Consider the following 13,507-nt stretch of genomic DNA (forward strand, 5'->3'; position numbering starts at 1 on the left):
AACAGGGATTCCTTGAATTTTAGTGTAGTCACGGTACAAATTAAACAGCACATTTTTTTTAAACAATAATTTGATTCACTTACTCGCGTTCTAGTACGAGGTGGACTTTTTTTGAAGTACTAGTTGTCTTTTTACGGCAGCGATTGAAGTTTTCCGGGTTACACCCGCGAAAACTTACATATTACAATATACATATTTTTCTGCCAACCACGTGTATTGTAATGTCTTTTTGAGTTCTTAAATACTCAGTAAACTCATCGACACTAGTCTCGTTTAAAGTTGAAATTCCACGATCAACCACAACCATCATCTTCAGTTAAAAGTTTATTGCAAATGAAGCAAAACTGGGACATTTTTTCGAGCTATTAAATAGCACAAATAACCGAAATGTTTATTGTAATAATACGTATATTCACTTGAACTGAACCTTTAGCACTAAAAGGAGCAGGTATATAAGCGAGACCTTCAGAAAGCCAGATATTTTCGTAGGCGACGTGGGTAGAGGGGATTCAGTTAGAAACTGACTATCTTTTGAATAAATGTCTTCAGAATAGTATAATATATATAAAAGAGACACAAATAGGTGTTTATACTTGTCTTAAGTGCCCGATTATATACGTGTCTTATATGTACATATCATGTATGTGACTCTTAGCATCGCGATAACTCAGAAATGGTAACTCTTAGGAGAAAAATTGTGAGTACCATTTTAGTAGAGAATATTAAGATCTATAACTTTGGCACGTTTTTTGATAAAACTTACCGTTTTCGAGAAAAATTCAAAAAACCTCAAATTTTGACCTTTGACCCCGAATAACTTTTGTAGCACACATAGGATCGAAGGGGATTTTTAAAACTATATTTGTAATAGGTAAACCCCAGCTCTTCACCAAAATGCAGCATTCCGGGAATTTTTTGGCACAGCATACGGTTTGCCCTAAGAGATCGAAATGGGGTGCTTCAACAAACCCGAAATTAGACAAGTTAGAGGTCAATTTGTGATTTTTTTAGGAACTTATTACATATTTTGTTTTTTATTAGAGTCAACCATTGAAATTATAGTGTTCAACACATATTTATTGATTTTATTTCAAACTTCACATACTTAGATCAAATCAAATCGACCATGAGTGATTTTGGTTAGAGCCCGCTCTTAAAAGCATTTTCGAGCATTCTGGCTGAGCGAGTGCCCATGGGCGGCAAATATTACTTAACATTAGGTGAGCCTCTTGTGCGTTTGTCTACTATTACATTTAAAAAAAAACGTGCTTCTCGTGACCGTTCGCCGTATATTCTATACAAAAAATGTGCGTCTCTGCCATTGACCTAGAGGGCGTAATAGTAGTAAAGTAAGTAATTTTTGATGCAAGTAATAAATCAAATAAACTACATACATTTTATAATAATAGTTAAGGTATAAGGTTAAGACAAAAAAGGTCCAAAACAAATCAAAACAGCTTTATTTTTTGCTGATTCTTATTACATCCCATACTTGCACATGACACTACCTAAGACAGAATAGTCTTTGACATTACCAATTTTCGCAAGTCTTGCCTATTTTTTCATCTTACATGCAATCTAGATAAAAATTTAACAATTATCGCTCATATATATATATTTAGCTTAGTTTAATAAACAAACCAGAACCTAAACCAAGTTGCTTTGCTGCTACTAAAGAAAATACTTAAAAGGGAAATTTTATTACAATATTATTTTAATGGCAAATCAATATCATTTTCCTACTCTAATAATATACCACATTTGTCGCACATCAGTACAAAATATGGAATGGTAATATGTATATATTTTAAATGACTTTTATCCCGATTACATGTAGTTGACGGATATGAACATAGGTTTTTAGACCTCTCATTAAAATAAAGTTCAATGCAAGACTTAAAATTAATGTATTTGCACTGACATAGAGCAGAATTGGTTCATGTTTTATTAAAGTGTCCAATAAACATTTTTATTTCATACAATTATGAGTTCTCATGTAAAAGTGAATTCTAGAATTAGAATTTAATAATCAAACCACAAAGATCTCTTAATACAAAGGTATAAATAAACAATAGCTTTAAGTTTAAACAAATTTTCAACCAATAAGACATCTTCTCATTAAGGAACAAGTATTTTTGGGGCCTACAATACATTTCAATTAAAAATATTATGTATTACGCTAGATTTTAAATGAGCTTTTTACCAAAACTCTTCTTACTCCTCATTCTACATGTGTAAAACTTAAGTAAGTGTTTTAAATTACAAGCCCCAAAATATGTTTTACGCCCTGTTTTAACTACTATCTATAGATTGTCCTATACTAATAGTTATATACCATATTAATGAATTAAATTATAAGAAAATCAAACTACTATGCCCAACTTCCTTCTTCCCCTAGAATTGACTAATTTCTGAGTTGAACTATTCCATAAAACCAGAACTCTGCCATTCTTTAGGTTTTTTTAATTTTATATCAAAAATGTATATCATACTTAAACAAAACAATGTCATGTTGCCATTATAGATAAGTTTAAAATCATTTTTGTAATACTTAACAGAGTAAAGCGCGACATTTATGTAATAAGTTAATTGTTTGTGTTAGTACAAAAATTTTGTGTTGTGAATAAGCCAAGGACTGGTGATTTGAGTAAAGTAGAAGATACACCTACAAAAATATCACGAAACACTTCAACCCGTACTACATACTACACATGACTTGTGTGTCAGTGAGCATGATCTAAACATGAACACGGTTGCAGTGGTGTGATCCTCAATACTGACAACTAAGATAAAATTTTATTATTTTTGGCATTATGTAAATATTAATTAATGAAATGAATGAACTCTAGGATAGTATGTTAGATAAATTTTGTGTATATTGCCAGTAATTGCTTCATGACTAACAATTTGAGTTGCCAAATATAAAAAAGCAACTTCTTGTTGCTGCTATACCCAAACCATAATGCATTAAATATTGCTCATGTATTTACAGTGATACTAAGATGCTGGTTGTATCGCAAGCTTGACATTTGATGCTTATTTAGTGTTGATCCATCTGAAATAAATCCAACATAATTATTGTGCTATTGTTCTCATACTGGGCATATTATTTCCCAGAAACTGCTAATTTTTTACCTGTTCCTGTCCATTGGCTTCCTGTGACTTCATTACATCGGGCAGATCTGGTGGTGAAGAATAGGGAGTGAGATCCAGAGCTTCAAACTCACCATTTTCTTTCCTATGATCAATAAAATAATAAGTCACAAATTATAGAAGCTCAGATTACAAAAAATTATTACCTTTCAGGAAATGTTTGTTACATGTAGAAGAGTAAACAGCAATTAAAATAGATTTCTAATTGTACCTGAGAGCAAGTCCAATTGGTGCGGGGCATTGTGCTCTAGCAGTAACTGAGGTTAAGGCATATTCTGCTAGGGTTTTTTCATCTTCCATCAACTGACTGTCTTTATTAAACAACATCTGACTAGGTGGTGGAACTTTTAGAATGCCTGAAAGAGTTACAGCATTGAAAAAGTAAATTAAAATATTCAAATTGAAATTTTTAAGTCAATTAGATAAATAAGACTATATAAAGGTATTTAATCTTGTTGACAAAAATTATGAATGCTAGACCCATGAACCCTATAAGTTTTAATATTATATAAAGCCCTTAATTACTCGTAGAATTCATGTGCTAACAAAAAATAGTTTTCTTTGAATTAGATGATAAAAACACTGAGTATTACATTAAGAACGCATAAGTTGAAACTCTTACTACTATAAATAGAATTATTGTACGTCAATACATAAACATTTCACCTTCAATCATTTTCTTAAGTTCTAATACAGTAGTAGTATCCTTGGCATCCGTGAAGATGGTTAATTTTTTTCGCCTAATCATTAAAAAGACATCCTGAAAACAAAAAGCGTTTTGAGGTTACATATAAGATCGCATATCAAGACACCCACACCAAGTGAAGCATAAATTTTTTATACACATCCTTAATAAACTTTAAAAAAGGGATTTCTCACCATGTTCAAACTATAATTAAAAATTATAAACTAGATATTTTATAAAAAAACGTTTCAAGGAGTACAAGTAAAATTAGTTCGTATGACAATTTAATAAATACAGATCACAGATCAAGAAAAGGTAACAGATATAATATTTTTGTCAAAGGTTATATTTGTATAGTAAGGAATAAATAGGCCGCTTACAACCAGTGGCATAAAATTTTTACATGGAACTTTAAGAGACAGCGTAATTGTTTGTATTTGTAATTACACGATATTTTTTCTGAAAATGTTAATTGTAATTAAATTTTTACAGTATAAAATATTATTAAGTATGTATGTTTTTTATGCGTACATAATTCTTATTAGTAATGAACGTTCACTTAACCGCGTCCGTCTGTAAACATCAAAATTATCTTCACTGGTATTTGGTATTGAATTTTGGTTGAGGTTCAGATTCTCGGTCATTTAGATAGAAATGATAAGTGGCCTCAAACAAGTTTGGCGTGCTTAGCCATTCGGGGCGACACTTTACTCCGGGCCACCGCTTGCAACTTTATAGAGCGTCAATTTGGTCACACATGGAGTACTGTTCTCTCCTCTATTCAAGAACTCCCTTGTACCAGCTCTATACACTTGGCCCTTTTAAACGAGTGACTGAAGACCAGTTAATTTCTGAGTGGCTTGATCCTTTGGCGTTAAATAAGGTCATTTGGGTAAAAGAGCGTACCAATTTTTAAAAGGCCGGGAACGCACTAGCGAGCCCTCTGGTATTGAGTGTCCATGGTCAGCAGTATCACTTAACATCACATGTTAAAAACTTTAATAATAGAACTTTAGATTTAGTATTCACAAATGTGGCTAACGCAACACTCGAGAGGCCAGTGGATCTTTTAAGTAAGCTGAGCATCAAGCTTACTTACATCATCACCCTCAGTTGTTTGTTGTTCTGGATTTAACAGTCGCGTTTCTGCCGAAGTTGCCGCACATTGGTTTTAATTTTTACCGGGCTGATTATTCGATGATATTTAAAGAGTTGCGTGGGATCGACTGGCGTCTCGTTTTCTCTGTAACAAATAGTATTGAAGAGATGACTGAAATCTTTTATGAACATATTAATAGTATAATCGAACAACACGTTCCTAAATTTCATCGTAAATCTCATAATTACCCACCCTGCTTTAATAATTCACTTCGAAAATTATTCTCGGAAAAGAATAAACTTGGCGTCGGTCACGTAAGTACAATAACCCCCGTGATGAATTTGAGTACAAAATTCTACGCGAACGATGTAATAAGCATTACTCAGAGTGTTACTTGGCCTATATACGTAACACAGAGGATGCCATAAATAAAGATCCCAAAAAATTCTGAAAGTACCTTAGTGAAAGACGAAAATATTCAAAATGCGTTGCCATCGCTCATGAAACATGACAGTGGGACTGGCTCAACGGGCAATGAAATAGTAAATTTGTTCGCCGCACACTTTTCATCGACTTTCAATAACCATGTCTACGAAAAGAATAATAGTACTACCTCTGCTTATACTCATCCTGATTATATCATGGCTCACCTATTATTAAGTTTTTCAAGAGGCAACCATACTAAAGGCTTTAAAGAAACTGGATTCTACAAAGGGCGCTGGGCCAGACGGTCTACCACCCCTTTTCGTGAAGAGGTGTGCTGCCGAGCTCGCTTTCCCTCTCACTCTTATTTTTAATTCTTCCCTGGACAAAGGAATATTTCCTACTATTTGGAAAGAAGCACGTATTATCCCAGTATATAAAAAGGGTGAAAGGGAAAGCGTAAAAAACTACCGACCAATCTCGATTCTGAGCACGTTTTCAAAATTGTTTGAGTCAGTTATATGTGAAATTCTCACTTTTCACGTTAAACCTATGATAAGTGTGAGACAGCATGGTTTCCAGCGTGGCAGATCTGTGTCTACGAACCTGGTTCCTTATGTCACAACTCTCATGGAGCATGTTGATAAGCGGATACAAGTAGATGCGATATATACTGTTTTAGTAGCGCCTTTGTCACCATATATTATTAAAAAAATTAATTACATTTGGTATTTGCGGATCCTTACATTCTTGGTTTGCATCGTACCTTAAATTCAGATCATCAACAGTGGTGACAAATGGTTATGCATCAAATCCATATGTGGCAATTTCGGGCGTGCCTCAGGGCTCTCACCTCGGGCCAATTTTATTTATAAATGATATAGTAGATCATGTTCATTATAGTAAATGTTCATTGTTTGCCGATGACATGAAATTGTTTAAGGCAATAATTTCAACGAATGATATTGCTCTATTGCAAAAGGACTTACTTGCCATACACACTTGGTGTAAAAATAACCTCATGATTTTAAATGCTTTCATATAAAATTTACTAGGAATAAAAACTTATTCCAATCTTCTTACTCAATTAATGGAGTTGCTCTTGAGGAGGTTGACCGTATACGAGACCTTGGTGTGACACTGGATAGTGTCTGTAGTCTGTACAATGCATTGGTGCGCAGCCACCTTGAGTACGCTAGTGTTGTGTGGAATCCCACATACCAAACACACAAGTATTAACATTCACACGGTTCCTAGCGTACAAAACTCCTAAATTTTGCTACAGAAGTGATTATGTTGATCGATTACAGAAGTTCAATTTGCAAACACTCGAGGATCGTCGTATGATTGTGGACCTGGTGTTTTTGTACAAATTGATGCACGGCACGATTATTAGTCCAGATATTTTAAAAAAGATTTACTTTGTAGTGCCTAGAATCAACGCAAGAAGAAGACAGACTGATACTTTTGTCGTTCCACAGTCCTTAACCAATCTAGGTAAACATGCGCCCCTCAGTAGAATACTTAGGAATTTTAACCAATGTAATTGTAGATATTGTCTTGACGTGTATTATGACTCACTTCCTAGTTTTAAGAAAAAAATTCAGTCATTTCAGCCATAAGTCATGTAATATTTTCCACGTTTCAATTTATTTATGTTTAAAGATACAAATACTTAAGTAACTCTGTCCGCTATCATTTATTAGAGTCAATGTTGTGTACACCTATTATTAGATTGCATGCTAGAATAAAACCCAATATTGTTAATTAGAAAATGTATACATGTAATTTGTTGGTGTTCCTTAATAAATAACTAAATAAATAAACATCAGTTAAGCTTCCTGCCCGTTTGCCCCCTGTAAAAATCCCTATTTTTTTATTTGTACACTCGGTTTACAAATATGAATTAAAACACATTTCACATTGAAGAAGAAGAACAAGATAGCTGTTGTAGGTCTAACCGTTAAGCTTAGTTATCTATCTTGTAGTATAAGCCACGCTTAGGAATTATATTTGGTTTAGTTTGAGCATTAATATAAAATATAGACGTTCGTTTTTTTTTTAAAACTTCGCCCTATATTAAATTTTACTTTCGCATCACTATGTGAGCTGTATGTGGATTTTCTTAGCATCTCTGGCCACAGCCACAATTATGTCTATTAATTTGTGATTTTGTCAGTCTGACTTGTTGCCATTAATGTAAAAAAAATCTGTCACTCTGTGCCATTAATAAGATTTGAAGCAATCTGTCCTTTGTTTATTGTCCCGAAATTGACAAACATTCTTAATTCACAAAGTGTTCCTAGTTTGTGATCTTCACTTATGACTATTATGAAATCACAGATGAGTTATTCTTATAGTTTATTTCTTAAACCTCTACAATTATGAATGTACCAATAATTTGTAAAATTCTGTGCCGAGTGCCGGCTACTGTACAAATGCGTTCTGTTCTGTAATCCGTATAATAATCATATTTATTTTTGACAATATTATTATAACCTAGGAACGCCAAGTTACAAAACTCAAAATGAATACACATATATGTATTAATTGCAATAATAGAAAAACAATCAACCGAACTGATAATAGACTAGTGACAGAGAGTTGTGGTCATGTAAAGTGTATGGATTGTCTACTACAAGAAAAATCTGGTTGTGTCGCCTGTAGTGAGTCTAAGATAAGTCAAGTACATGGTTCCAAATTAGAAGCAACTGAACTAATAGATGCGTCTATTGGTAATCCAGAAGAGAAAAAATCTGAATGTAATGATTTAAATAGGATAACACCAGAAACTGCTCATATCAAAGTTGAAACAGGTTAGAATTATATCAATCATCTTTACAAATATTACTAATAAAGTTTGTTTTTGTATAGGGGTATATTCTCAAGAACTATAAAACCTATTCAAATAATTTACCTTTGAAATATTACATCCTTACACTGTTATGGAATAAAAAATTTAGATTTACATTGTAAATGCTGTTGCAAAAAAAAATTGTAACGACATTGTACCATTCTTTTGTATATTTCTAATATTTTAGGCACATTATAAAACACTAAAACTATCTATCCTAAAAAGTAAATGTCTATGCCTCATGGAGATCATAGGTATATGTATATATATTTTTTTTTATTTATTTATATCATATAATGGTACTATAGGTTTGTAATGGTACATTGGGCTTAATACTGAAAAAATATATCTCCTTACAGATATGTCTGGCATAAAATACTATCTGTGTACCATTTGCAATAAAAAGTTACAGACTCGTAAACACACCATTTATCATGCATACTGCAATGGACAAAAGAAACCGTACCAATGTGTGGAATGTAATCAGGTACGTCAACATCATCTGATTATAATGTTTTGAATTACTCACTAATGTACTCCATATATAAATAAATGATAAGTTCATTTTTTATCTGTTTGAAATTGTTCTCTTCTGTCTCATCTGTTAGGGTATTGTATAGGGAAGCTCTATGGGGATAGATAATGGAAAAGACAGTGGGGTTCCATGAAAATTTACATATGTAAGAATATAGTATATACAAGAAAATAAAGTTGAATTGAGGGGTTTGTTAGGCTGCCAGTAGCAGTTAAACAGTAAAGTAGGATGGTATCACTTTTTTGACTTTGCTACTATAGCACAATCAATTGTCAATGTTTTTTTCGAAAACTATTAATTCATGGTTAGCTGGTAGTTCTTGTTGACTGGGCATATGCTAGAAATGTAGGTGCACCGGTCCCCGAGACCCTGCAAAATGGTGAAAGTGGTCTGTGAATATAAATTTTGCTAACCTCTGTTTTAGGGTTTTGTGTCTCAATCTCATTACAAATATCACATGAGGGTTCATCGGAACGAGAAGATATATCCGTGCGACGTGTGCGGTTCGAGCTTCGTGCAGATGTCTAAATTGAAACGCCATAAGCTGAAACATTCGAGTGAGCATATTGTAACATAACGAGAACCGCGGACTTTTTCAAAGGTAAATCAATACCGGAATTATCCAAATTTCAGACGAGAGAACGTTTTCGTGCCCTCAATGCGGCAAATCTTTCAACAACGCGACCGCTCTGCGCAAGCACAGCCTGACCCACTCGGAGGAGAAGCCCTTCGCGTGCGAGACTTGCGCCAAGAAGTTCCGAGACAAGTCCAACTACCGGAAGCACTTGATGCGGCACCGAGACGCGAGCGCGGCGCAGGACGGGCCCCGCGGCGCCGGCCGGAGCCACCAGTGCCCGCGCTGCCCTCGCGCCTTCCACTCCCGCAAGGACATGCGTCGCCATCTCGCCGTGCACACAGGTGCGTAGTCCGCTTTCCGCTCTCCGCTTTCCACTTTCCGCTCTCCGCTTTCCACTCTCCGCTTTCCGCTCTCCGCTTCCCACTTTCCGCTTTCCACTCTCCGCTCTCCGCTTTCCGCTCTCCGCTTTCCGCTCTCCGCTCTCCGCTTTCCACTTTCCGCTCTCCGCTTTCCACTTTCCGCTCTCCGCTTTCCACTCTCCGCTTTCCGCTCTCCGCTTTCCGCTTTCCACTCTCCGCTTTCCGCTCTCCGCTTTCCGCTCTTCGCTCTCCGCTTTACGCTCTCCGCTTTCCGCTTTCCGCTTTACGCTCTCCGCTTTCCGCTTTCCGCTTTGTCGCGTTGAGAGCGCGCCTAATGCTAAATTATTATATAGTATAGCCCGCTAAATGTACGCGTCACGATTTGCTGAAATAATATTTAAAATTATAATAATAATTTAAAAAGTTTAAACTATAATTTAGTTTTCGTTTGTCGTTTCGATAATCACACAATGTCTGTAAGTTGTTTTATATATGCCAACAAACAAATTTATATATATTTTTAACCATAGTTAGTATTATTGATTGTTTTTATCTATTAATTGACACGTGACAACGGCAAATAAACTTATGGTATCACGCTAAATAAGTAATATAGGTATCATTTTAATTTACGTACGCGGTTTGATTTGAAACTTCGTCGATCCTTTTTTTTAAATTAAATAATTACGTATTATACATTCTTACTAATATTATAAATGCTGTACAGTTCAGTTTTTATTTTACTCGTGACAATTACACTCTCGTCTCAATAGAGCGAGATAGTAGGCGATTCTCAAGTGAAACAAACATATTCCCGAAAGTCGCGTGAGATGAGACGGACGATACAGTGTTGCGCGATACAAAAATGAAAAAAATGCTTTTCATTTAAATAACTCGTAAGATCGCTAGTGACAGCCCTCGGCCGAACTAACGGTTCATAATAACCATGGTTGAATTTATCGTAAAGGATCAATACATATTTATTGTTTTTAAATTTAAATGAAACTTCTCATACTTCGATAAAATCAAATCTACTAAGACCGATGTTGGTTAATGTCCGCTCTTAACTCGTTTCGCTTCAGATTCGAAGCCGTTCCGCTGCAAGCTCTGCGAGCGCCAGTTCCGCCGCAAGGACAACCTGGAGAGGCATATCCGCAACACGCATCCCGAGGTGTACGCGCCTTCGAGCGCCGTTCTCTGCGAGCGCCGAGCTCCCGAGGCGCCGGTGGAGCCCGAGGCGCCGGTGGAGCCCGAGGCTTCCGAGGAGCCCGCAGCAGACGCCCGGTCCATCCTCGAAGCCAATAACGCGCGACGGAGCGTGATCGTGGAGAAGAGGAGGACGGCGGCCGAGGCGCCGAACCCCGTCCAGGAGGACGAGTACGTGCACAAGATCCGGAAGGCCGTGGTGCCCCTGCCTCCCATCGACCAGGAGAAGTTCCAGAGCGTGAGACGAGGCATCCCGCCCGCCGACCCGGCGCCGCCGATCAGGAACGTCGAGATCTACCAGAAGATCCTCTACGGCCGCGCCCTGCATAGTCCCAAGGCGCTCTGGCGGAGGAAGATGGAGGAGAACACCGCCTAATTTCTAAACGACTTTTATCTTCGGTACCGCGGGGATCCTTCGTTTGATGGAGTGAGATTTTGGGCCAAAAATGTTAATCGATCTCGAAGTTTAAACATATCATTCATTTTATGTTAATTAATATTTAATAAAGATCAAATATATTCACCTTCCAAAGGAAAAAAATTTAAGAATTCGTTGTCAAAAATGTATTAAATCTTCACGATTCGTTTACATTAGGACTGGCTCTTGCGATTCCAGTATACGGTATAATAATAATCATAGAGAGAACTGATTATTGGGGTAAATTCAAAAACGACTAAACTCTCACTTAGAGATATAAACATACAAAAAGTTAAAGCAAATATCTGACTTATTATTTCATTTGTGTGCAGCAGAGCTGGAGTTGCTTTTTAAATATAATATTTTATTATTATAGGAGCATTAGCAAAGTGTAAGTCGCCAGATTTGTATGTGGAGAACGGTTCTTTGGTGGAGGTTATCGAAAGAATGTTTATGTCCTTGTGTAAATTTTAGCTTGTAATATCGACTGAAGATGATCTCGGACACATTCACTCAGATCTCAAGGAGTTTATGTAAAGTAGGTACGACACTAAGTGAACTATGTATTTTTAATTTAATAATACATTTTGTATATGCATGTGTTTTTTATTTATTGCTCTGTGCTTTTGAAATAAAACGGATAATTCCCGATTCTTAACCATAGATGTTATTACAAGTATCTATTGCTAGTCGAAGTCGAAGACCTTCGAGGACCTTCCGTTATCATTACGGAGTTATTTTAAAACTGTGATACCTTTTTTTAAAAAATAAAATAGGGGGCAAACGGGCAAGAGGCTCACCTGATGTGAAGCGATACCATGGACACTCACAATGCCAGAGGGCTCGCGAGTGCATTGCGGGCCTTTTAAGAATTGGTACGCTCTTTTATTGAAGGCCCTAAATCGAATTGGTTCCGAAATACATCAGTGGGCAGCTGGTTCCACATAGCGGTGGTGCGCGGCAAAAATTGCCTTGAAAAATGCTCAGTCGTGGAACGGCGGACGTCGAGGTGATACGGATGGTATTTTGTATTCTGCCTCGACGTCCGATTATGAAACTCAGCTGCAGGTATTAATCCGAAAAACTCCTCTGAACACTCTCCATGGTAAATGCGGTAGAAGATGCAGAGTGACCCCACATCTCTACGCAAGGCCAAAGGATCGAGCCGCTCGGAGAGGGATTGGTCATCGACGATTCGAACCGCTCTTCGTTGGATACGGTCAAGTGGAAGGAGCTGGTACTGGGGAGCCCCCGCCCAGAAGTGAGAACAGTATTCCATGTGGGGCCGTATTTGCGCTTTATAGAGTTGCAAGCGGTGGCCCGGAGTGAAGTACCGTCTCGCCTTGCTGAGCACACCAAGCTTTTTGGAGGCTAATTTAGCCTTTCCCTCCAAATGACCGCGAAACTGAATGTCGTTCGATATGTTAACGCCAAGTATTCCGATGCTGGCTGTGGCTTCAAGAAGAGTGTTTTCGAAAAGAGGAGTAGCGACAAAGGGTATTTTTTTCGCGGAAAACGCGCAAACTTGTATCTTCTTGGGGTTAAATTGGACTAGGTTTAGTCTACCCCAGTCCGAGACTCCACGTAGTAGAGTTTCGACTTCAGACACAAGTTTGTTCCGGTACTCATCGACAACTGCTCGAGAAATACCTGCCCGGCCAGTGTAAAGAGTATCCCCAGTGCTGTCGTCCGCATAGCAATGAATGTTGCTAAGTTGCAACATGTCATTGATATGCAGAAGAAACAGGGTCAGGGATAGAACACAGCCTTGTGGGACCCCAGCATTCACGGGTCGGAACATGCTCCGTCGACGACGACCTTGATGCTCCGATCGGCCAGAAAGCTGGAGATCCAGTCGCATAATTTCTCGGGAAGCCCGTAGGCTGGAAGCTTCGAGAGCAGTGCTTTGTGCCACACCCGATCGAAGGCTTTCGCTATGTCCAAACTAACCGCTAGCGCCTCCCCCTTGGACTCAATTGCCTCTGCCCATCTATGTGTAAGTATACCTTACACATAGAAGGTCACCAGGCGAAAATTTCAGCGGTAGGAATCCTTTCGAGCAGGGAATCTGTAGCCATTTAGATGTGCTCAATGAGTTGGTCAGTTTCGGAATTTCCGCTATGGGACCTATACAGGCATGCGTAGAATCGCGGATGGTCATCGCAGTCTACGCGCAGCCAGAGGCTAGATAGGTTCCT

At 37.4% G+C, this 13,507-nt stretch overlaps 2 protein-coding genes across 2 annotated transcripts; one reads left to right on the forward strand and one right to left on the reverse strand.

Moving 5' to 3' along the window:
• Positions 1-1,443: 1,443 nt before the first annotated feature.
• On the reverse strand, positions 1,444-4,123 carry LOC123708753 (elongin-B). The gene is made up of 5 exons (XM_045659617.1): positions 4,033-4,123; positions 3,820-3,913; positions 3,365-3,509; positions 3,136-3,238; positions 1,444-3,055 (listed from the first exon to the last, which is right to left on the reverse strand). Exons 1-5 carry the CDS (start codon positions 4,033-4,035, stop codon positions 3,041-3,043), a joined length of 360 nt encoding a protein of 119 aa, XP_045515573.1. The 5' UTR covers positions 4,036-4,123; the 3' UTR covers positions 1,444-3,040.
• Positions 4,124-7,621: 3,498 nt separating this feature from the next.
• On the forward strand, positions 7,622-11,907 carry LOC123708911 (zinc finger protein 585B-like). The gene is made up of 5 exons (XM_045659920.1): positions 7,622-8,176; positions 8,574-8,701; positions 9,174-9,306; positions 9,383-9,667; positions 10,768-11,907. Exons 1-5 carry the CDS (start codon positions 7,888-7,890, stop codon positions 11,265-11,267), a joined length of 1,335 nt encoding a protein of 444 aa, XP_045515876.1. The 5' UTR covers positions 7,622-7,887; the 3' UTR covers positions 11,268-11,907.
• The last annotated feature ends 1,600 nt before the right edge of the window (positions 11,908-13,507 follow it).

This window comes from Pieris brassicae, chromosome 4 (genome assembly GCF_905147105.1).
Source record: "Pieris brassicae chromosome 4, ilPieBrab1.1, whole genome shotgun sequence".
NCBI lineage: Eukaryota > Metazoa > Arthropoda > Insecta > Lepidoptera > Pieridae > Pieris > Pieris brassicae.